This window comes from Camelus bactrianus, chromosome 2 (genome assembly GCF_048773025.1).
Source record: "Camelus bactrianus isolate YW-2024 breed Bactrian camel chromosome 2, ASM4877302v1, whole genome shotgun sequence".
NCBI classification, from domain to species: domain Eukaryota; kingdom Metazoa; phylum Chordata; class Mammalia; order Artiodactyla; family Camelidae; genus Camelus; species Camelus bactrianus.
The window spans coordinates 127,707,212-127,733,300 of NC_133540.1; the positions used below are offsets into that span (position 1 = coordinate 127,707,212).

The 26,089-nt window shown below is 43.8% G+C and overlaps 1 protein-coding gene and 1 long non-coding RNA gene across 2 annotated transcripts in view; one reads left to right on the top strand and one right to left on the bottom strand.

Annotated features, from left to right (window-relative positions):
- Positions 1 to 5,586: 5,586 nt before the first annotated feature.
- LOC123613688 (uncharacterized) lies at positions 5,587 to 24,764 on the bottom strand. The gene is made up of 3 exons (XR_012501532.1): positions 24,611 to 24,764; positions 6,267 to 12,886; positions 5,587 to 6,173 (listed from the first exon to the last, which is right to left on the bottom strand). It is a non-coding gene; the product is annotated as an uncharacterized LOC123613688 (long non-coding RNA).
- A 7-nt stretch (positions 24,765 to 24,771) lies between these two features.
- BOD1L1 (biorientation of chromosomes in cell division 1 like 1) overlaps positions 24,772 to 26,089 on the top strand; it is a 48,680-nt gene continuing 47,362 nt past the window's right edge. The window contains exon 1 of the mRNA XM_045508739.2: positions 24,772 to 25,121. Within this exon, the coding sequence (XP_045364695.2) occupies positions 24,885 to 25,121 (237 nt within the window). The 5' untranslated portion in view covers positions 24,772 to 24,884. The remainder of the gene's footprint in view (positions 25,122 to 26,089) is intronic.

Genomic DNA, 26,089 nt, shown 5'->3' on the forward strand with positions numbered 1-26,089 from the left:
ATAAGTGGGCTGGCTCTATGCCAAGAAGGGTGCAAGGCCCATTGATTGACTTATCCTGCCTTTTGGCCATTCAGTCCACAAATAGATGCTAAGTTCCTGCTCTGGACCATGCCTTGGGCTCCGCAGCCCCATCCACCGGGAGAGCTGTCTTGAATCCTTGACTACATCCCGCATCTATAATCTCAGTACACCCAGAGGAAAGCAAAGCTCAGAGCCCACTTCACAGTAAAGAGAAGGCGGGGCCGTGACCTGCCCCCTGCCTCACCCCCAGAGCAGGTCCTGAAGCACCAGAAGTTGAGTCCTTTCTCTCTGCAACGTCTGGTTTCCTCGCAGATGACTGTCCTAGCCAGATTTAAAGTGTCCCCAGGACAAGGACATCTGGGTTCCGTTCTGCCAGCCTGCAAGTGCAGCTTTGTTGATTCCGGGCGGGTGGGGGGTGGGGGTGTTGATAAGCATCTCCATAATCAGGACTTGCCGTGCAGGACTTACCACTCATTTCCCAATCAGTCATCACATTTTATTCAAGCTCAGTGCTGACCTATTGTATTTAACGCCACATTCTGCAGCAAAAAAAAGCTACTGCTGCATTTATTGGGGGAAACCAGCCAGTTCCTGTCCCTGCTCTGCAGCAAGCAGAAGAAACTTAGATTTTTAAGGACTCTCTCTCTCCTTTTATCTGTTCAAAGATTGTCTCCCCCTTCCTCTTCCCTCTTTACCTCCATGAGGCCAAGACAGCCTGAATTGCTTAAAGCAGCTCTTTGTCTAGGTTACTATCCTGCCCTGCTACCCCCACTCTGCCCTCCCTCTCCAGCCAGTACACACCCACCCCACACAGATTATCAGCCAACAGAACACTGAGCGACCTTGGGCCAGTCACATGCCTCTAAGCCTCCCCTTCATCAACCATAAAACAGGGAGGTTGGGCTAGATTATCCCACTCTGTTCTGAAATTGCACAATTCCAACTTCCCCATGACTCTCAAATGACAGAGTTAAAGTCATAAGTTGTCTGAGTTGGAAGACACGTTTAGAAATAATCTGCTACAACCCCCACCTTTCCATCATTTTCAAGCCATTTCATCACTTTCGCCAACATCTCCAGACCGTCAACCCTATCACTGGCCCAGCTGTTTTTAAGTTGACGTTTTTATCTAAATGCACAAATTGAAAAGGACACCTCTCCCTACTGTAAATAGGAAATCATAATCATTTGCCACAGAGGGAATCGTAACTAAAGGAAAATGAAACAACTGAAAAAAATTCTAGCTGCGTGCTGTTCGCCGCCGGAGGACCCCAGCCTGCTGCTCGCCCCTCTTTGTTGAAATGGCAGCCCAGCAAGTGTTAAAACACGCGGAAGTCATGCTTGCCCCCAAGGAGACTTTCTCCTTGCCCTACTCAGCACTGAAAAGGGCCAACACTCCCCCTCCAGGGGTGCTGGTGTTCTTTATTACAGAGGCTGGATGCCACGCAAGATCACAAGATCACTCCCAGGAACTTCCCTTTGGGTAAAATGTCTTTACCACTCTTCCTGGTTTACTGCTGTAATTTAGTCCACCCAATGCCCCAAATTGTCCATCTCTGCATCTTCACTTGTCACCTTCACTGCCATCTTCACCTAAAAGCGTTGCCAGGATGCTGAGATGAGAAAGCAGGAACACTTAGAAACACACACACACACACACACACAAACACACACGGGCACAAAATACTCTAAGCACTTTGGAAACAGGGCAGTGCCTTTGCCAGCACTGCCCCATGTCCACACCTTGAGGAATCTCTGTCCTCGGGCAGTTCAATGTTGCTGCGTTTTCTAAAGGAATCACAGCTGGTGCACAGCAAAAAGACCACTGAACACTGGGGAGCTCTTGAGACAACTCCCCTCTCTCCCTTTTCTCTCTACAGACACGGTGGGGGAGGGGGAGGCTGGCGCACACTTGTGAGAGACCAGGTTCAGAGACCTGGGGGGGCAGGGGGCAAGAGGGAGGCACTGCTTTCCATGTATTTAGTGTGGTGTAGAGGGAAAAATGTCAGTATTCCAGCTGGGGATGCAGTCTGCCTCCCAATTCCAATTCTATCTTTTTGCAGCAACATAAATCTGGGTGGGTTGTTGATCGCCTACAAGCTTTCATCTCCTCTTTCTCAAAATGGCTCTAACGACACAGTCTTGCTGTAGTGAAGACGTCAGGCGTTAAAGCAGGTACAGTGCCAGCCAGGCACACAGATAAACACTCAGCCAACACTTTTTCTCTTTCCCTTTCAGCTGTTTTTGGTCCAAAATCCACTGTATTTTTATTTGTTTGTTCGTTTTGCCTTCCAAACCCCGAGTCTCATCTGCAAAGTAAGAGAGGGCGAGAGAGAGGGAGCGCTGTGGATTCTCCTAATTTGACGGTCTTTTTCTATGAATTGATTATGGAAAGTGATGTATAGGAGCTGAGTGGAATGACAAGAGGGGACAGAGAGAAAAGGGAAGGACTTCTCACCGGCAGACCCAGTAATCAGCCCCTTTTGAATAATCATTAAGCAGCCTGTTGGAAGCTTCAAGTTCCCCAAAGATCTTTGAGATGAGAGAGTAACAACATGAATCTAGAAAATGTGGTGCATTTTGTCATAGGTTTGAATTAGAGAATAGTTGGTTGGTTTTGCATATGAGGCTGGGGAGACAGGGAATGCACAAAATAAAACAGAGAAACACTTCCCCCTGCTGCCTGTGTGGTAAATAGCAGCATAGATGTAAAAAATCGTCCATGATCAGATAAAAGCACTCATGCCCTAAATGTTTGCAAAGGAATCACTCTGTGCAGATATTTGAACTTCGTGGAATGCGTTTTCCCATCTGAAGCTACCTTCAAAGGTTGTGAAAAATGATCATAGAACAGAGGCTTAGTCTCCAGTGATTATGTTCTTCACTGGGCTTTGGTTATCTATTTATCTGAACAGGAAATGCAATGATGTGATTGTAAAATCAAAACAATATAAAAGTCATAAATCAGAAAACTCTCACTTCTGGTTTCTGCCCTCTTTACCCATGCCTAGATGCTTTCAGTAGATTTTCACCTAAGCAAAGGTGACTAGATAATCTTTTTTCCTTCATTCTCAGACCATAGTTAGCTACTCGATATTGTTCACCATGTTGCTTTTGTCACTTAACACCCGTCTTGGAGAGCTTTCCATTTCAGGAATAAGTTTCCTTGTTCTTTCTTCACTGAATATTTTAAACGCAGAAAGAACGCAACAGCAGTTGTGAAACCATATCAATTGATTAAATTACCACAAAATGTGAATGATTTAAAAAACTTAATATAAAAATAACCTCTTTCAGCCCATTTCCCACAGACAGACACCGTCCGTGGCCCTTTGTAATAAACTTGTCTTCCGACTGTATTTTTATTCCGGTATTCCTGGTAATGAGAATCCATCACTTTGGTACCCACCGCGTTCCTTGGCAGAACAGAGCTTTGTCGTCACTGAACTTTAGAAGTTGGTGCTCAGTATTAAAAGGGCTTAATGTCACCAAGATTTCTATTAAAACACCCAAGGTGAAGGAAAAAAAGCCTTTTGCTTTAGCTGAAATACTCTTGTAAAGGGCAGAGAGAAAACACAAACACCAATGCCTTTTTGCTGGTTGGATACTCAGCACCTCCTGAAAACGGCAGGGCTGCCAGCTCTTCATGAAAGTCAGGTTTGGCTTTTTATATTCGAAACGGCTAGAAAACAGTGTCTTCCAGTGCAGGTAGCAAGTCAGTGAGACTGTTAAGGTCAAAGAAAAACCTGGTTATCCACAGCAAACACTGACTGTACAATTAAATTATACCAGTCAGGAAAACATTTGATCTTCTGCAACTGGGCTTTTCCAGAAAATTCACCCTGAATCAGTCTGAGCCACTCATGGGCCTCCAGCTGACCAATTTCCTTCTGCTGCCTGGCATCTTACATGTCTGTAGTAGACACATCATGGCCACCCACATCCCCTTGGCCCACCCTAGAGGTCACCAGGCACTCAGAGAGCTAACCTTCAAGGATCTGTCTCCCTCTACATGAGGGCTTTTTCTGGCTACGTTATTATGCTCTGGAATGTCTGGACATGCAGGGCAGGACAAAAGTGTCAGGGAGTTAAAGTCGCCCAAAGCAACCCTTAATCAACAAGGAACAGAAGTTGGTGGCTAAACATCCAGACCTTTTGCCTCTTGTTGGGGCAATGCTGGAGTGTGTGGTACCCAGACTCTCAAAGGAACACCAGTGTGATTGAGTCCCAGATATGGACAATAGTGGCTCATTCATTGACACGGTCCTTATTGGCTTTTTTCTCTTCCCCACTCTCTTGCCTTCCCCCTGTTGGACAGTCGGGGTCCAATCAGACAAAACACACAGTAACTTAAACAGAGGAGATGTAATACAGAGAACCATTAACTACGATAAAGAGTAACTATAAGATACAAGGAAAATCTACAAGGCAGCCTATGGCTTAAGCTAAGTGCCCATGGAAGGACAAACATGGGAGGCATCCAGACATCTTTGGAGCAGGTGTGGTTCAGCCCACTGGATAGTGGAGAGGTCTGCTGCTGTGGCTAGGCTGGAGCTGGTCTGGAGGTGCTGCAAGCAAGAATTCACCCTCCAGAGTGCATGTGGGGGAGCAGCACTGATGGTAGAGATGTGGAGTCTGGGAGCCAGTGGGGAGGGGAGCCCTTCAGACCGTGTGAGGGGTGCTGCTGGTTCTGATTTCCACGCTGAGGGGACTACACAAAGGCTATCATCACATCAAGGCTGAAAAGTTGCAGAAGGACTGCCTTTTGGTCTATGGATAGATTCCACTGAATGTCCCTACACCCATAATTGAGACCCATTTGGCACAGAAATAGCCAGAGACCCTCCTCCTCCTGCAACATCCCTCCAGCATCCTCCACTGAGAAAGCTCAGCATCACACTCATGTCAAGGAGAAATTCTTTATCACAGACCATATACTGAAGGGTGCATCAGAGCTGAGAGGCAACAGTTGATAATAAAAACAACTCCCAGGTAAACTACTTGCACCCAAATCCTCACCTTGGGGTCTGATTTTGAAAGAACCCACACTGAGAGAATGTCTATCAAGCTTTATTTCAGTCTTGGCTCTGTGTGACTTCAAGGAAGGGCCAGCTCAGAGTCCCCACTTTCTCATGTGTAAAGCGGAGGTAGTAATAAACAATTCTTACCTCACAGGTGTTGATAGAGTGAAAAGAGATAGACCATTCACCGTGCATCTGGCACAAAATTTCATCGTCTTTCTTCCCTTTTTTTCAAGTCATTTGCAGCCCCAAAGTTTCTTCTTCCATTCTTTAACAAAAGCCAAAGTGTCTGGGTGCTCTGAGCTACTTAGCCCAAGGCATTTTGTCCTTGACTATGGCCTAGGACAGCTTTGGTGTGGAGGGGGTTAGAAGGACACTTAGCCCTGGAAAGGGACTGTTTGGATCACTGGAAACAAAGGATAAAGATAAATAAGTGGAAAGAGGGTAGGAGGGGATAAATTTAGGAGTTTGAGATTTGCAAATGTTAGCCACTATATATAGAAATAGATTTTTTTTAAAGTTTATGTTGTATAGCACAGGGAACTATGTTCAATATCTTGTAATAACTTTTAATGGAAAAAAATGTGAAAACAAATATATGTATGTATATGCACGACTGGGACATTATGCTGTACGCCAGAGATTGACACATTGTAATTGACTGTACTTCAATTAAAAAAAAAAAAAGATACACAAGTGCTTCTCTGCAGAGAAAAATTCAAATGGAGTTCTCCCAGAATAGGATATACCAATTTCTGTGAGAACTTAGATAAATGAGCTTTAAAGGAGTAATAGAATAACTACCATTTATTGAGATCTCACTATGTGCCAGGAATTTATAGTTATAATTTTGCTTGATCCTCACAAGTCTCTGAGGGAAATGTTATTTTTAATCTCAGTTTTGCAGATGATGAAACAGAAGCTCAAAAAGATGAAACAATTTGCCTAAGATCGGAGCCAAGATTTGAGCCCACCTATTTGACTCAAAGACCCAGTTCCAATTGCTGTGGTGGAACTAACCCTGATTTAGATTAAGGAGTCAAGAGATTGTTGTCCACAACGAATGAACCTCTAAGTCCCTGGGAGATCCAGGAGGCAGTTCTTCCCTTTTCAAAGGAATGATTCCCTCACCTGTAAAATGAAAGAGTTGAGTTAGAACCATGATTCTCTCTTGGGGGTGGAAATGTTTTGGAAATTTGTAGGAATAGATAAAAGGACACTCACTGGCATTTCATGGTTGAATACCAAGAAGAGTAGACACCCTATACGATGCTTGGGACAGTCCTGTCCATTGAGGAATATGCTTCATGCCATATATATCCCACAAAACATTCTTCTTGTTGAAAAGCTTTCTAAACCTAGACCCCAACGTCATTTTACATTAAAAAAAAAAAAGCATTCTTATACAGTTTTAATATACAATGAATTTTTCAAATTGAGGGAAGACTGTATTTTCTTTTATGAAAAATTTTGCCAAGCGTTGGTTGCCATTTGGAAGATCATATCACTGACAACAATGGAATTTGTAATAGGAGTTACCAGAAATTTGCACCTCTCTCTCACTTTGCATTTGTACTGATCATTTGTACAATTGCGAGAATCTGTGTATTTCAATATGTCTTCAGTGTAGAAGTCCCCAGCTATTTGTATATCAAAATACTCATTACCTTACTATAAATTACTTCCTTTCTATTTTTCCTTTGCATAAAAGTTAGGACATCACATTGATTAAAAACAAAATATATGTGTAGACAAGTTGTATTATCTGTGAACTTCATTTTGAGACATTTAAGGAAGCATTATAAAACGTTTGTTTTGAAAGGGGGATTCTGGGCACAGGGAGACAGATTCTGACCTTTCCATTCACTGAAACATGGTAGCCTCCAAAACAAAGCCAAGAACCAAGATGCATAATATGCAAGTACTTCCATTTACTCAAAAAGTACTCATTGGCACTGACTCTGAGCCAGGAATTGCTGTGGGTTCTGGGATGTAACAAAGATCAAGAAGACCTTGGCCCCTGATACGGTATAGCTCTCACTGGAAAAGGCAAAGGTTCATGTCTACTAAGGTTAAATATTCACCTAACCTATGGCCCAGCAATTCCACTACTAAGTACATACTCAGGAGAAATAAGAGCATATGTCCACCCAAAGGCATTACAAAAATGGTTATTACAGCTTCATTCACAACACCAAAAACAGCAAACAACCCAAATGTCCCCCAAGAGGAGAATGGATAGATAAATCGTGGTGTATTCATACAATGGAGTAGTACACGGCAATGAAAAAAACAACTACTGCCACGACATAGATGACTCTCACAGACATTTTTTTGAAAGAAGAAGCAAGATGCAAAAATGAAATTACTTTATAATTCCATTTATATGAAGCTAAAGAATACTCAAAATTAGTTAATGTTGTTTAGTGTCAGAAGAATAGTTAGCTCTTGGTGGAGAGATTATTGACTAGGAAAGCACACAGAGGAACCTTCTAGAAAGGTGAGAAAGTTCTATACCTTTGTCTTACTGATGGTGATACAGGTGTATTTAAATTACCCGGATGTAATCAAAAGTTCATCAAGCTGGACACTCAAGATTAGTGCACTTGGACAAACCTTAAAGTATTCACATTTTACCTTATCTTTTTTTAAAGGAAAAAGACTCTATCTGAATATCTCAGCTTAAAAAGTTAGTAACTGCAAACAAAAGGCCTCTGACATCAGATGGATTTGGGTTCAGATCTCATTCCCACCACTTTCTACTTTGTAAGACCTTGAGAAAATTACTTAGCCTGTCTGAGCCTCCATTCCCTCATTTATAAAGTAAGACTGATCATTCATCCCTCTCCAGCTGGCTGAGAGGATTCCAGACATAACATATGTACAAGTGCCTACCCCTGTCCTTGTGCTTCTCCAGGAATTTCACACTCCATTAGCTTTGACTTCCCCAAAGCAGGGCTGGTGTCAGTGATGGCAAACATAGGATGCTCGTGTCCCCCACTGCCCCCTCCTGAGCCTGAGGACAGGGCTAATCAACTGTGACACTCTTCCCTGCTGAGCCTTAAAATCCATCTCCACACAGCTCTCCCTGAAGCAGAGCGCTCTCTGAGAGCTGGCATATGAAATAAAACCTATTTGCCATCCTGACCTATTTCACATTCATCTTTGCCTTGTCTGTAGCATCTAGTCCAAAGACTTGTCGAGCTTGTAAAAATGGAAGAATAACTGACATTTATTTAACATCTAAAACTCAACATTCTCAAGTTAGGTGTTTTATTGTTGTTGTTTTTATGGCATCTTTTAAATCCTCACAAAAATCCTAGGAAAGAAGCAAAATTCTTGTTGAGTAATCAAAGAAAGTGAGAACCAAGCTTATTTAAGTACAGAACGCCAGTCCACAGAACACAGGTGGCTAAATCAAGTTCACATCCAGGTCTGTCTAATACCTAAGGTCTGTCCACCATGGCATGCCCACTTCATCAACTGTGAACACACAGTGCACGTCTAACATTAGAAAACAGAATCATCCAGAATCCAGAAAAAGGAAATAGACATGCATTATACCATTAGGAGTGAGTTAAAAAGAGAACATTGGAAATGATTTCATGCCAAGAAGTACAGAAAAGTAAGTGAGGTCTGACGGTTTAAAATGAGCAAGACAGAATCCACAGTTTGTAAGACTAACAATTTATTGGCTGCTAATTCTGCAGATTTGCTTTTTCGAACACGAGCCCATTATGCATTCTGCTAATGGAGCAAAGAGCCCCTTGGCTAATCCCATGAAGTGCAGCCACGCACTTTCTGCAGAGCTCTGCCTGTTTTTCTTGCTCTCAATTTGGTCTGTTTCCTGCCGGCTTCATGTACCTCATCAGAGACCAGAGGTGGGCAAACAGAGCTGCTCCCTGACAAAAAAGAACCCTTTGCAGAGCAGGACCGAGAGGACCCAGTGAGCACCGACCTCGGGCATGTCAGGGCCACTATTTTTTAGCCTAAAAATACACACTGCAATGTTTTCTCTCCTGGGGAAGCAGAGGAAACAGGACGAAAGACTGGGAAGGGAAAGAATGCTAGAATGTCACAGCCAGAAGGGGTGCAGAGGCCACTTTGCCAGTCTTCCCAAATGTCAATCATATTTGCCATATTCCTATCTGATCCTATTATTTACCTCTTCTCTTCCTTTAAATAACCCGCTTATTTGACTACATTTGACCTCATTCTTAGCTATAGATCAATAAAATCATACACTTGATGTGCTGGTTTGATTTTCCCTATAGATATTAAAATAAACATGGTAACTATGAAAATTTTAAGTGTTAAAACCATGATGAGATTTCACCTCACACCTGTCAGGACGGCTATTATCCAAAGGCAATAAATGGCAAGTACTGGCAAGGATGTGGAGAAAGGAAACCCCATGACCTGTTGGTAGCAACGTACATTGTGCAGCCACTATGTAAAACAGTGTAGAGGTTCCTCACAAAATTAAAAATAGAGCTATCATACAATCCAGCAATCTCACCTCTTGGCATTTATCCAAAGAAAATGAAAACAGTAATTCAAAAAGTTAATGCAGCCCATGTTCATAGCAGCATTATTTACAATAGTCAAGATATGGAAGCAACCCAAGTGTCCATCAACAGAATGGATAAAGAAGATGTGATGTGTATATATGATGTGTATGTGTGTATATATATACACACATACACATCATATATATATATATATATTCTACTGTATATATTTTTTTCCATAGTGTTTTTAGACATTGAATTACTCAGCCATTGAAAAGAATGCAATCTTGTCATTTGTGACAACATGGATGGACCTAGAGGGTACTGTACTAAGTGAAATAAGTCAAAGAAAGACAAATACGATATGATATTACTTATATGTGGAATCTAAAAAACAAAACAAATGAACAAATACAACTGAACAGAAACAGTCCTAGATACAGAGAACAAACAGGTGGTTGCCAGAGGGGAATGGGGTGGGGAGAGGAGAGAACTAGGTGAGGGAGAGGAAGAAGTACAAACTCTCAGTTACGAAATACATGAGTCACAGACATGAAAAGCGCAGTGTGGGGAATATCGTCAATAACTACGCAGCATCTTTGTATGGAGACAGATGACAATGAGACTTATTATGGTGATCATTTTGAAATGTATAGAAATACTGAATCACTATGTTGTGTACTAGGAACTAACACGGTGTTGTGGGGCAGTTACATCTCAGAAACAAACAAACAAACTCATAGAAAAAGAGATAAGATTTGTGGCTACCAGAAGCGGGGCTCAGGAGAAGAGGGAACTAGATGAAGGTAGTCAAAAGGTACAAAGTTCCAGTTATAAGATAAATTAGTACTAGGGATAGAATGTACAATGTGATAAAGAAAATTCATACTGCTGTATGTTATAAATGAACGTCCTTAAGAGAGTGAATCCTAAGAGTTCTCATCACAAGGAAAAGAATTGTTTTTCTATCTCTTTAACGTCAAATCTATATGAGATGACAGATGTTCACTAAATCTATTGTGGCAGTCATTTCATTATGTATGTAAGTCAGACCGTTATGCTGGACACCTTAAACTGCTACAGCACGTATGTCAATTATGCCTCAATAAAACTGGAAGAAAAAACAAAGACAAGAAATAACAAGTGTTGGCAAGGATGTGGAGAAAAAGGAAGACTATGCACTGTTGGTGGGAATGTGAATTGGTGCAACCACCATGGAAAGCTGTATGGAGATTCCTCAAAAAATTAAAAATGGAACTACCATATGGTCTAGGAACTCCACTACTGGGTACTTATCCAAGGGAAACAAAAATACTAACTCATAAAGATATATGCACCTCCGTGTTCATTGCAGCATTATTTAGAATGGCCAAGACATAGAAACAACCTAAGTGTCCTGAAAGGATGAATTCATAAAAAGATGTAGTACGTATACACGATGGAGTATTATTCAGAGTTAAAAAGAATGAAATCGTGTCATTTGCAGGGTGGCATAAGTCAGACGAAGACAAATGCCGTATGATCTCACTTTTAAGTGGAATCTTAAAAAAAATAAAACAAAAACCCCACCAAACCCATATACAGAGAACAGATTGGTGGTTACCTGAGGTGAGGTGGGGTGAACAACAAAGGTCAAGGAAGTCAAAAGGTACAAACTTCCAAATTTCCAATTATAAAAGAAATAAATCTTGACTATGTAATATACAGTGTGGTGAATATAGTTAACAATACTGTATTGTATATTTGAAAGTTGTTAAGAGAGTAAATCTTAAATGTTCTTATCACAAGAAGAAAAATTATAGCTATTTATAATGATGAATGTTAACTAGACTTACTGTGGTGATCATTTTGCATATATATACATATATCAAATAATTATGTTGTAAACCTGAAACTAATATAATGTTATGTCAAGTATATCTCAATAAAAATAATGTTCATCCACGTATCACAAAAACAACCCAGCATGAATCCGTCTAGTGAGACATGCACTACAGCATAGAGAAATACAGATAAAGTTCACTGGATTCTAGCCTTTTTATTTCTTTAGCAGCAGAAATTTAGTATTAACAGATTTTAAGAAATCCCAGTCTACCCAATAGATAGCACAGAGATGCTTAGATGAAAATTGAGTAGGATGGCCAGGAAACCCAGCCCCTTAGCATCCTCACTGTGGCGTGTCCTGCCCCACGCCTCCGAAGCCCCCTTGTAGAACACTCGAGTGCAACAAGCAGGATTTGAGCACTTTCCTAGCCCCAGCCTCCTGTTGTACAGAGGAAGTGACTAAGGCACAAAGAAGAGAAATGGTAACAAAAGTTTGCACACACAATTATTGCAGGTATAGATCTTGAATACGGGACCTCTAACATAGCTCTGGAGATCTGTGCCTTACTCTGTGCCCTGGAAAACCTTCTACCCTGGGCCAAAGAGATGGCGCATGGTCTCCCGCCTCCTCTCTCTCCTTCCATGCCTTCTGGTTTGAAGCAACCTTTGAGGTGAGGGAAGAGGAAACCTGTAGCCAGGAAGGAAGACAGCGAGGTGGGATTTGGATCATTATGGCTATGGTGCTGCTTGGTCTGAAAGCTCTTGGGACTGACGGTATGAGATTGTTTTATGGGAACCTCAGGGAAACTGACACAACTCAAATGCACCTGGACCATATCCTTGAAGGACATTTCAATGGCTTGAAGCATCTAGAAACACACCCACACACTCAAGTCCTACTCCAGAAGCACTGAAGAATAATTTGAGACAGCTCCCACACTTCTGTCTCCTTCCCAGCCTGCAGGTCCTCTCTCACCCCTCCCCTTCAGCCATGCCCCTCCAGCATCCCTTTTCTGGATTCTTCTCTCCAGAGGCATCCAGCATCTTCCTCCACGCAGAGCACCACAGTTTCTGCAGGTCTCCTCCCCACCCGTTGTGCCGCCCCACACAAGACAGACAGCGCAGACCATCTTGCTGGTGACAGTGTCTTCCTCCTCCAAAGGCTGGAGATGGGATTATAAACAATAAAACCTGAACAAATTCTTTTTTTTCCACCAGATTTTAGTTCTGTGTAAGGAGTGATTTACCAGCAGCAAGAACTTCCCAAAGAAGGTGACTTGGCCTCTGCAGGCAGTGGTGTGCCTTCGCCTCCAGGGGATGTCTTGAGAAGGTATCCTTGGGAGATTCTGGCCTCAGATGAGAAATTTCACTGGAAGCCCACTAATGCCTCCTAACCCTGGAGTTCTCTGATTCAGTGGGGTCTTGTGGCCTTTGGGTTGCAGCCAGGAGGAAACTGAGGCAGTTGTGAGAAGCATCCTTGAATCTAGCATAGGGGCCATCAAATTTCTTCTGTAAAGAGCCAGATGGTACAAATGTTAGGCTTTGCAAGTCATACATTATTTGTTTCAGTTGCTCAATTCTGCTATTGTATCATGAAAGCAGCCGTAGGCAATCTATAAACAAATAAGTGTGGTAACATCCTAGTAAAATTTATTTATAAAACAGGTAGCAATTGGGTCTTAATTTATTTCAAAATAAAAATTAAAAACAAAAACTGGATAGATTTGACCTGCTGGCTATAGTTGGCCAGTGTTTGCTCTAAAGGAAACATCCAGCAGATTATCTCCCCCTCCCTTCCTGCTCCATCCAGTCAACCACTGAGCCCAGTCAGCACCATCTCCAGAGTATGTCTCATGACCATCCATAAGGGAGACAAGCTGGCCCCTTAGGTAATCAGACCCAGATCATCCATAGCTAGTAACTGCAGGAGGACCCCCAAACTGACCTTCCTTTGAGAGACATGCACACATTTCTTAAAATGTCAGTGGTCACTAAAACCCCAGGGCGAAAGTGTTTAGCCTTTCAGGGGGAAGAACTGTTCTAGGCTTAGGAGTGCTAATTATAAGCCTCCTTCCTCTCAGATTCCTGAAAAATAGACAGCAGACTCAAGGAACCACATGAGAATCAAGATCCTGTACTGCACTTCTTTAAAAGGCCAGGCAAGTCCCCAAGAGCTGCAATATTCAGGGCTTTGGGTTTAGTATGTTGGAGAACATGGCTCAAGCCAGACATTCTCCAGTTTTCTCCTAACCTCTTGAAGACACTTGGGTCTATTCAGAGGAAAACCAAAGCTCAAGAAGCAACTCAAAGGCCACCTGATCAAAAGTTACTCTCTTGAATTGTTCTCATTACCAAAGCAGGAGAGAGAGACAGCAAGCAACACTTGGGCCCACAGCCCTGCATTTAAGTGGAGAGGCTCCATTACTCCAACTACTGCGACTTTTTGGTGACAGGGTGAGAACCTGGGACTGCCGGGTTGCATTGGTCAGGATTCCGGACCCTTATACTGACTACTGTACAGGGGCAGGAAGAGGAGGGGAGATAACTTGGTCCTGAGGTACCCACTGTCCAAAGTGGCAACTTTCTTTAGATGCTGATGTGCATAGCCAGCAACAGTGATAATAGTAAGACATTACAGTGGAGGGCATAGCTCAAGTGGTAGAGTGCATGCTTAGCACGCACGAGGTCCTGGGTTCAATCCCCAGTACCTCCTCTAAAAAATAAAACCTGGTTACCTCCCCACAAAATCTTTTTTAAATTATTAAAAAACTATTTTATTAGAAAAAAATAAGACATTAGAAATTGTTCTTTCTCCTTCTCACTTGTTATCCTCAGCCACCCTGTGAGGTTGCCATTCACGTCAACCCCATCTATATGTGATGGACTGTCCAGAGGAGATTGAATCCTAGAATTAGTTGAAACTAAGGACACTGCTATCTCGGTTGTTTTATGTGGCTTCTGTACCCATGGTGAAAACCTGAACATACTTTTGGGGCAAACTGTCTGTTTATCATGGAAATAATCACTTCAGCAGTCCCTCTGACACGTGTGCAAAGTGAATGAATCCTTACCCATTGATTCTGGGGAAGGGATTTTTTTTTTTTTTTTTTTTTTTTTTTTGGTGGAGGTGGAACTTGGGAAGGCCCTGGGTTTAGAAGAGGTTGCTAAGTAAATTGATATGAACCCTCTCTCATGCATCCTTTTACATATGTGAGCCTGCGTGGTGGGCCAAGGAGCCTGCTGGGAGAAGAGTCTGGTATTTATCTACTTACTTCACTTATTAGAACACATCTGACAGACAAGGGTGGGCCCACTTGAGGCCAGATGGTGAGAAGAAAAAGGATTTCCAAGAGGAAGTTCATCAAGAGGGAGGAGTGTGGGCTGGGCAGCCCAGGCAAAGGACACAGGAGCAGCTGGTTCTGGGCAGTGAGGAGATGCTCCTTCGCCTCATGAGACGGCTCTCAGGGTGCTGGGCTGTGCCTAAGGAAATGTCTGCTTTTGTGTGAAATGAAAGAGTTGACCCCTGATGGGCCCTGTCCCTGACAATCCAGGCCAACTGGAGGGATGAACATCCTTGACTGAGGGTGACCCAGGAGAAGCCGCATCGCCCGCTGCTCTCTGTGCAATCGTGGCAAGGGCTGACATTTCTCCCGACCACAGGGACTGCCCAGCTTCAGCAGGGGACAAGGGTCCTAGGTGTTGTTCTCCTCACCTGCAGAACAACAGTAGGGGTTCTTGGGCTTCCCAGGAACAGCCTCTGAAGACAAGAAGTGGGTGTGAGGGAGACTGCACTGTCTGCTAATCTGAACAGGTCAAAGATTACAGTCACAAAGTGGCCGTTGGCAAAAGAGACTCATTTTGCATTTGTATGAGCTGCTGAGGTCCAAGGACTTTCAGATTCTGAGCATGTGAGCCAACTGAGGCCTAGAGAGGCTTAATAATAGGATCTCAGCTGTTCTTAAAACTTCACTACACATAGAATTACCTGGAAGTGCTAAAACAGACTGATGTTTGGGCTGAAACCAAGCCCAACTGAATCAGTCTTTTGAACTGGAGCCAAGGAATCAACTGTTTTTGAAAATTTCCATAAATGAATCTAATGTGAAGCAGATTGTGAAGTACAGGACTAACCCAAGATAGATAGATAGACAGACAGACAGACAGACACCCCCATTGTATGGACTAGGAAACTAAGAGTTAGAAATTCAAATAAGTAGCCCAAGAACATTCAGCCAATAAGCAGCAGAATCATATGTCAAATCTAGGTCTGTCTGATTGCTGGCCCCATGTTGATTTTCACTCTATCATGTTGCCTTGAGGATTCTTGACAAAGGGAAAAGGAACCAGAAAGAACCTCACAAAGACTTCAGCTTCCTACCAGTTAAAAGCATCCTTGCAGTGAAAAAAAAGGAAGATTTTCCACAGAGACACAAAATCCTTCTTCTTCATGTCAATGAAAAGTCATACAGGCCAAATCAACATATTTCAAGAAGGGTTTCTTTCTCCTGTTTCTTTCTAGCCAAAAAGATCGTCAAGTTCGATGCACTTGAGGTATCACTGGGAGGCAGACACTGAATGAAAGAGAGGGTATGGCTGGTGTGGCTTGGATTACAAGCCCTGTGCCAGGGCTCCCGGCCTTAACAAGCACAGGCAGAAAGGGAACGCCACCTTGTGGGTGAAATGTGCGAGCCAGGCTGATTCAAGGCTTTGGACCAGAGATACGAGGCCTCTAGACACTGGCACTTAACAAGAGCCTCAAGGGCAGGAGTTCTGTGAGTGTCAGTGAATACCTACTGGCTAATAATGTCATTTTAATTAGAGATACCGCTTATGAAAAACTTACAATTCACCAAGTTCTAAGCAAAACGTTTCATGGGTAACCTCCCTTACCCCATACACACTTGCAAACAGACTATGAGGTTAGCAATATTATCCTCATTATAGGGATGAGGAAATGGGTCTAGAGATGTGGATAATTGACCAGCACAAGTCACAGAGCAAGTGGTAATGGATATGGGATTAAACCTGAGGGTAAAATAATGGTGAACCTCATCTCTGCTAAGAATGTGGGGTCTGTTTTATAGAACTCTTGACAGAGTATGTGACAGGGAAAAATGCAGGCAGGAAACCAAGTGCCAGCCAAAAACTGTTACGGAAATGACGGGCCCGCCAAGAAACAAGCACCACTCGGAGGGTTGGAGTACTCAGATGTATTATGCCGGCGGGCTCAGAGGGGCTTCTGCTCCGAAGCTCTGAGCACCTCCAAGACGTGCGCATGAGGTTTTATAGGGTAAAGTACAAGCTTGGGGTATTCAGCCAGTAGGCATGGAACAGCTTTAGCAGCATCATTATCACAAAAGCGGAGGCAGGGAGGCAGCAAACCAACATTCCAAAGCCAGATATATATCTTTGAAAATCCAGCTGGCTAGCAAAACAACATGAAAAGCAAACCAACACTAATTAACTTAGATTCACAAGTTAGTCCAGCAGAACTCAAATCAGTATTCCGATACTTAGATTTGTGAGTTATCTTGTTAGACCAGCCCAGCCTCTCCTTCACATTCCTAGACTTGTGAGTTATCTTTTTAGACCAGCCCAGCTTTTCCTTCACAAAACCTGTCTTGGAAACAGGACCACTCTCTTTCCATGCCCTCCTCTTCTATAACTAGGTGGAAGAAAACCATGAGCCAGAAGGGTGCTTGTAGTGGTGAGGTGTGCTGCTGGGTGTTCAAAAGCTGGCTCTGTGGTGTAAGAAAGCCCTGATGTGTGGCATTTGCCAATTTTTGTAATATAAATACTCCAGCCAATTTCAAGCTATTGACTTTCTTAGAGCAGGCAGAGAGCTAGAAATGAGCAGAGAAAGCAGGGCATGGGCCAAATGGCAGGAAACCACACATCTTGTGAACAACAGGAGCCCTTGGGCAGACAACAAAAAGCAGGAACCTACAGACTGATAAGAAACCACACATTTCGGGTTGACAAGTGTCCTGGAGGCAGACAAAGAAAGGTGGGATAAGGCAAGAATCTCTGACATCCAAATATAACCTTTTGCTCATTATGCTGTCATTACAATAAAATTAGCCTTGCAGATTAGAAGTACCTATCATGCACTAACTCCATGACACTTCTAATCAAGACTAAAAAAGGACAAGAATCCCTCTTTCCCTCGGGAAGGTGGAGCTGGGATGAAAATCAGGAAATACAGCTCCAAACCCCTCCTTCTCCAATGAATATTCTGCCAATTCATTTTTACAGCTCATGTAATCAGCTTGCCAAAGAAATTCAGTACAGCTACTCACCTGAGTCTACTCACTCTCCACTTGAGAGCAAACTATTGCTTAATAAATCCTCACTTTACCCTCGACCTCTGTGTCTCGTCTCTGAATTCTTTCTGTGACAAGACAAGAACCTACTCTCTGGTAACAACTTGGCATCAACTACTTCACAAATTTCCTGAAAATTTAACATAACTTTATTTAAACTGGTTCCAGTACACCCATGAAATCAATTTTGTTCTAAGAAACTAATACTTGTTAGTTAGAAGTAGGGACTTCTCCCATCCTCCAGTCTGAAATAACCCAGAGTGTTTTAGCATCCTTCAATGATTTCATTCAGGATTTTTCTCACAAGAGCAAATGCATTGTTTACTTCAGCTTGGCAGACTCACACAGTCTGTTCATGTGTTTGGCATGAGTCACAGACACTAATGAATTAAGTCTCTGGGCTTGGATAGACTGAAGATTCAAGTAGGTGACATCCAAGACCAGAAGAATAGATTCTGTAGATCTTGACAAACTGGAGAAAAAGTCTATTCTTGTTAGGATTGGGTTCAATTAGTGAAAGAACAAATTAGAACTCTTAAAAATCAAAAAGCAGAGTGGGATTGGAGATGAACTACACACACATATCTTGGGGGGAATAAAGGGAGGTCACAGTGAACCACAGAATACCTGTCATTAAAAATCAATATAAAATAAAACACGATAATGAGGCTGCAATAAAAGAAATATGATGCCTGGGGACTGGGCCATCGCTTAGGTTCAGAATTGCTTTTCTTCTTAGAACACTGGCTTATGCTGAGTTTGGTCTTCCTGCAGGGAGTACACTGGAATGCTTAAGGGCATAGGCCTTGGCTGGAAAACTGTGGCCTTGACCAGGTTACTTAACATTTCTAAGGCTCAGTCTCCTTGTCTGTAGAGGGTCATATTACTGACACTGTCAAAGCAGTTTCTGGGATGAACTGAGTATAAACATTGATCCACATTTCATTGCAAGTTTGTTGGCAAGAGAAAAGATCTCAAAAAAAAAAAAAAAGATAGTTCAAAGATCTTTGGGAGAAAAAGCAAAAGTGACTTAAACACTACTCAATTAAAGTTTTAGGAGAGGAATGTCTGGTTTGAAGGTTATCAGGAAAGTTCACAGCTGAGAGAGTGCCATAGCTCTGCATACCTGGCTAAGGGTTACTGGGCACATCTAAACTACAAGAGCGGTGTGCAGTCAATATGACTTCCCAGAAGGAATCTAAATTGCTTTAAAGTCCATCAGAAAAATACTCTGGAGCTTTATTAGGAATGCTAGATCCTTCCCAAAGAGGCTGAAAATCACATCAGCCCACAAAGTTCTGCCCCAGATCAAGTTTGGAATGATTTCCTTTCACAGTAACAGAGGATTGATATGAGGATTAAATGAAAAGGTAACAGCAGCTGATACACACTGTGTTTTCCCTGTGCCAGGATCAGTGGTGAACACCTTACATCCATTGTGAAATCATGTCATTCACCAGCTTAAAATTCTCCAGGGGCTTTTCATTGCACTTAAGACAAAACACATTTCCTATCCTTGTTGTCCAAGCCCTACGTGATCTGGTTCCATCTGCTACCACTCTGTCCCTTGCCCAGTATCCTCTGGCTGCAATGACCTTATTTCTGATCCTCAAACACATCAAGCTGATTCCTGCCCCAGGACCTTAGCACCAGCTACACCTCATTTCCTCACGGCCAGCTTCACTGTGGCATTCAGATCTGAGAATGATTCTCCCTAACCTGAGAGTTGCTACCCAGTCAACCTCCATGGAATCACTCTACTTCATCCTAGACAGAGTACTTACCCCAGCTTGACATTTTATTTGTGCATTTGTTTATTTGTTGACCAGCTAATTTGACTAGAATGGAAGCACTGGTAGGGAAACGGTTTGTCTGCTTTCTCTCCCACACCAAGAACATTTCCTGGCACATAGTAGGAGCCCAACAGATACTTAAGGAATGAATGAGTTATCTCAGTCAGTCTTCCCAAAACCTCATGGTAAGTCTGTTATTCTTTGTATTTTACAAATAAGAAAATAAGTTACAGAGAGGTTGAACGGTTTGCCCACAGTCATAAAGCTAGAAAACAGCAAGGCTGTTTACTTACTTACTTAAATCCAGAAATGTACGATCATCAGTTCAGTACTCATTGTCTGAAAGAATTACTGATGAGTATTTTTATTCAATTTTCTTTCAACAAGTGAGCATTTCTTCTATTTTTCCAACCAACTCTGATATCTCTTGAGACATAAGATTCAACTCCATGGGTAAAGCAGGGTCCTGGTTCCTCCTCAAGGAATATACATAACAATGTATCTTCGAGTTCTGTGGGAACTAAGGCCCCCTCCCAAGTGGAGGTTAGTAACCTCAGGCTGAGCACAAGATTCCTAGAACATTGCATTGTTACCTCACCACCCGCCAACCAGGAAAAAATCACACACCCTGCAACCCTCACCCTAAATGTTGCCTATAAAAATTCTCCCCTGAAACCATCAGGGAGTTCAGGTTTTTGAGCACCAGCCACATGTTCTCCTTGCTTAGCCCTGCAGTAAATCTTCCTCTACTGCAAACTCCATTTCAGTTTGGCCTCACTGTGCATGTGGCATGTCAACTTTCGTTTGACAATACTTTTAGAGAGTTGTTCCCCACTCCCACCCCCAAATTCATGGCTCCCCTGGAGTAACAGAGGCACTAATAGGAAAAAGTAATGCAGGAAAAACAGATGTGGGGCATGAAGACAGTTGTGTCCCAGGTCTCAGTTGGGTCCCTGGGACATGCCCCACCAAGTGTGGGTCCTTGGCTTCATGCAGGAAAGAATTCAAAAGCAAGCCACAGTTGAGTAAATGTAGATTTATTTAGAGAGATACATACTGCATAGAGTGTAGGCTGTTTCAGAGGGCAAGAGAAAGGCCATGAGGTGTAGGGGGTTGGGTGCTGAGATTAGAGTAAAAGTAGGTACACACTCCATAGACAGAGTGCAGGTTGTCTCCAAAGATGAGGGAAGAAGAGGCGGCCAGGAGTGGTGCTGCCAGTTTTTATGGGCTCAGTAGCTTCACAGGCCTACAGGTGGGACCATTCCAACTACCCTGGGGAAGGGGTTGAGATTCCCAGGAACTGGGCCACCGCCCACTCTTGGGCTTTTTGTGGTTAGCCTTGGGGCTGTCATGGCACCTGCGGGCATGTTATTTATCATGCTAATATGTTACAAGGAGCATATAATGAAGCTTAAGTTCTACTAGAAGTCAAACCTCCCACCATCTCAATCCTCAAACCCTACTGGGAGTTGAATCTTCCACCATTTTGGTGTTAATTGCTGTCTGTCATTCCTTGAGTGGCTGTGCCCTGCCCGCTTCTCTCCAGATGGCGTGCAGAATATCAGATTTGTATTGAGGTTTTGAGGTGTGCCAGCATGGACTAGTAGGAAGTGTCAAGCCAAGGTTCAGATTGTTTACCAGCGGGAGACGGTGACCAGTACTGATACTCACTAGAATTCTGTGCACATGCCACCCATTTTCACAGTCCCTCACATCAGCATAACAAGGCATATTCCATATTAAACAACAGGAATTTTTACTAGTTTGAATGTTTCTTTGGTATTTGTTTCACATGGTCAAAGGATGGATAAGGACGAGAATAACTGGGCTGCAGGAACCTGCGGAGGACAGGCAGGGACTTTGTCATCCATCTCTTATCTGTGCTTCACTCTGTGGGTTGTCAGATATTTTTCCTTCCACAGACTGGCTCTATCCACAGAGGATCTGGTGGTTGACTACTCCAGACATCGGGTGTGGCCACCAGAGAGGGACACCGAATACTTTCCAAAATCTCCAGGATAGTTCTAATTGGTGCAGCTTGTATCAGGGGGTTTATCTCTAGACTAGACAATTAGCTGTTATCAGTAAACTTCTGGGTTTTCTTCATTTTCTACAAGGAACTTGTGGGATTTAAATTTAGATTTAAAACAAGGCCAATAAATGTGATGTTACCCGAGACAGAACATCCAGAATGGCCCCACAGAGATACCTCAATTTGCTCACCTCAGTGTGGGGCCCAGACCTCAGACCTGCAAGGTCAGAAGGTGAATATCAATACATACAAAGAATGGATCTGAATCCCAAGTGATTTTACCATTAACCAAGCTTTTAGAGCCTTGTGTGCATAAAAGTCATCCATGGGGGGAGAGATAATCACCTGTGGAGTTTCCTATATTTGCTGAACAGCATTTCTTCTTTCCACAGGCAAAGCCAAATGTGAAGCCAAACAGGACCCAAAGGTTGTCTAACGACCACAGAGTCAGAAAAGAATGAATTAGATCAACAAAATGGCTGGTGCCTACTAGCAAATGCGTGTTTTCCATAGACAACGCCAGTTCCAGGCGCTGGGGATCCCTTCCTTTCCTCGATGCTCTGCCAGCCATTTCCCCTCTGAAATTATTCTTTATTCAGAGGTAGAATAATTTCATTACTTATGGATATAATTTCTTGGTTATAATCACTATTTTCTCATCCCTCTCAGAATTTCTTCCCAGACGACTTGGACTGGATTTGGGTTATTCAGATGATATCACATCACTTCCTCAGATCTTCTTGCATTTCTAACTTTTCTAGTTTCATTCCTGGAGCTTTCAGTTTTCAGGTCACCATATACCATCTAGATAGACTACTCAGTAAACACACACACGCACGCGCGCGCACACACACACACACTCTCACATGGCCATTTTTTAAATAAAAACAATCTAATCAAAGACTAACTCTTTAAAATGCAAAATTCCTTTCATTTTTACAAGCCTTTAAAGGAGTAACTTTTATTTCAAGCTATTGGATATATTGCCATCCCAACTGTCAAAATAACCAGCAACTCAGTAACATTAATAGACACTGGATGCTTAACTTCATAATGAATCTTACTTTTGTAAATCTTATTGTTATCACTAGCATAAGTTTAAATCTTAAAAGCAAAGAAATATGAAAAAGTAGTTATCTGCATAAAAGGAGTATCCTCTTCCAAACACAACAACAACAAAAAAAAAAACACGTTGAAACTAGAAAGCATGGAATAAAAATACAACAAAAAGGCAACCAATCACTTAAGGGCACCACAAATGACTATCAGAGTCCTTAAACACTGATGAGAAAATTCATATTTTAGAGTTGTGTCTCAGTATATCCAACACCTCCCCTAAAGCCATTAGTCATTACAACAACCCTGTGAATTAGACATCATCTCCACTGTTCAGAGAAGCAACCTGTAGTCTAGGGAACGGCAGAAGTTCTTGAATACAGGCTTCTCAACTCCAAAGTCTCACAACCACACCTTTGCTGCCTCCTTTTAGTCCAGATGCTGGCAGACTTTTTCTGTGATGGGCCAGATGGTAAAGCTCACTTTTGCAAGTCAGGCGGTCTCAACTCTGGCCTTGCAGCAAAAGCAGCCAGAGACAATGGAAACAAAGCAAATCCAATGGGTGCGGCTATGTTCCAATAAAACTTTACTTATAAAAACAGGTAAACCAGATTAGGCCTGTGGGGCATAGTTAGTCTAGTCCAATATTTTTCAAATGGTGATCCATAAGCATTTGTTAAAAATGAGAAGTCTCAGACCCTGCCCCAGACCTACCAAACCTGAAATTCTGAGGATGGGGCCAGCACTGTGTTTTACCAAGCCCTCCAGGAGCTTCTGATGCACACTCATCTTTCTGATTATCCACACAGAACTCTCCTGTCACATAAAGTACGAATAACTAAGGTGACTGATATGTCCCACTTCACCAGAAGGCCTCTGTCCCTCTCTTCCCACCTACCCCTCCATCACAATTTTTCTCCTCCTCTGGGGTTCCTGCCCCTATACCCCAGGGGCTTATGTAACCCAGCCCTAAGTAAACAAATACTTTGGCAAGTCAGCTGACTTTCAATTCTTTACTTTCAACAAAATTGAAGAAGGGCCTAATTGAATAGTCAACTCAAAGCGCATCAAATCAAATTTTCCGAGATTAAAACATTTGAGTGAGATTGCTACCATAAAACTCTGTTCCCAGGAATAGTATTTGCTTATATGAACACAGTTTCTCAGGGCATACAACCATAAAAACTAGAAATAGAAATAAAATTATGTTCAATCCTTCCCCTTCTAGCAATAAGACATATTCATCCACAGACCTATGAATTTTAAAAAGCAACAAAATCTATTTCACTGAGATGCATTTTCCCATAACTTTTACATTCCATTGACTAATTATGAAAATGTGTAATATTTATTTTGCTTTGTAATAGAATTTTAAAGATAACTCAGTCCAGAATCAGGCAGTTTGCTGTCTGTTGGATAATTTATGTAATCTCCCCAGGATTTCAGTTTCTTGATTTGCAAATTGGTGATACTGGTAAGACCTAGTTTAGAGCTGTTCTGAAGACTGGGAGAATTAATGCAGGTAAAGGTTCTTAACGCCACGCCTGGCACATAATGCGTGCTAATACGCGTTACCTACTGATCAAACAAAAATACAGCAAAACTTTAAAAACTAAAGGCTTATCGGTATTGCCTTCACCGTTAGGAAGAAGGTGTCGGAGGAGTCGGGTTCTAGACCACAGGCACACTCGGGGACTAAGGGGATGCTCAAGGGAAAACGGGGTGGGGTGGGGAGGAGAGACCCCTGGAGCTACCCGCCTGGAAGAAAAGTGGGCAGGATCACAGGCTGAGGACGAGGCGCGTTGGGCGAGTTTAGAATAAGCAGCTCTACCTATGGTTCGCATTAGAAATGTCTACGGATCTCGACTGCCCGGTGAAACCGGAGCAAGAGCGTCAGGCCTAAACGCCACCGTGGCTGGAACCCGGCCCGAGTCTCGCTCCCGGGCCCCGGCCGGCTCCGAGCTGGCGCCCAGACGGCCCTCAGGCCCCGGGAGTCGCGCGAGCTTCTCGGTGCCGCTCGGCTTCTCACCGCCGCTTCCTTCGCAGCCCGGCCTAGCGAGGGCGCCCGCGCTTGGCGGCGGCGGGAAATGACCCCTCCCGGCCCCCGTCGCCGGACTTGGTTGCTATTGTCGCCGCCTTTTCCTCCCTTCCCCCGGTTCCCTTTCACTTCCGGGGTTGCTCCGGATCCGCTGGTTCCGTAACAACATCCCGTTGGCTTCCCTCAGGCGGCGGGACCGGTGCAGCCGCCGCCTCCCAGGAGTGCCCGCCCGCCCGGGCCCAAGCCCTCCCCGGCCCAGGCCGCCATGGCCACCAACCCGCAGCCGCAGCCGCCGCCTCCCGCGCCGCCGCCTCCTCCGCCGCAGCCGCAGCCGCCGCCGCCGCCTCCCGGCCCCGGGGCTGGCCCGGGCGCGGGCGGGGCGGGCGGCGCGGGAGCCGGCGCCGGGGACCCGCAACTCGTGGCCATGATCGTGAACCACCTCAAGAGCCAGGGGCTCTTCGACCAGTTCCGCAGGGACTGCCTGGCCGACGTGGACACCAAGGTTCGGGGCGCGCGGGGGCCGCGGGCGTGCGGGGACCGGGGACGACCTGTGTCGGTCTCCCGCGTGTGTCGATGGGCCGGCGGCGCCTCAGCTTCCCCAGCCGGGGCCCCTCTGGAGCGCGCCTCTCACCGAGTTGCCTGTGCAGCCGCTTCCTCTTTGAGCTGCTGCTCGGTGCCCGGCTCTGTACGAGGCGCGCTGCTCTCATTCATTCGCCTGTCGTTCCGTTTGCGTAGCAGACGAGCTTAGTTAAGCACCTATTACGTGCCGGGCACTGCTTAGGTGCCGGGAATATAGAAAGACGAAGTCATTGTTCTTTTGGAGACTCGTTTGGAAACACTAACGCTAACAGAGCTGTCATTTCTGATTATTTTTACCCCCGGTACATTCTATCCAAATTATTTTTGCCTCCCCTCTTGAAGATTTCTGGTAAGGGTCATGCCTTTGTACTTCGGACAGATTTCTAAGTGGTAATGAATCAAATTATTTGCTTTGTAGCCAAGTCATTTTTGCCTCCTCTCAGGAAGATTTCTGGTAAGGGTCATGTGTTTGCCCTTTGGAGAGGTTAAGCGGTAATGAATCAAACTGTTTGCAGTGTGTGTTACTGGACATTGTGAGGGCTGCAAAGGTAAGGAGGCAGAGCTGGACGGTGAAAAGGTGGGCTGGGGAGATCAGGACTTTTGTTTCTACCAGTGACTCTGACTTAGGTAGCTTAGACCAAGTCACTTCTCTGAAGTGAGAAGGGAGAGGAAGTGGGGTGAGGGGTGAGAAGAGAGAACTGAGGAAAGGATGGACGAGAGATGACAGCAGATATTGAAGTGGAAAAAAGACTGGACAAAAGAATGCGTTTGGGAGAGTAAAGGGTAGAGGGGGAAGGTCAGCAAAGTGATTCCCTGTACAAAAGAAGTTTGGAGCTAGGAAGGGGAAGGAATTTTGTACCAAATGTCAGAGTGGAAAGGGCATTAGCAGAA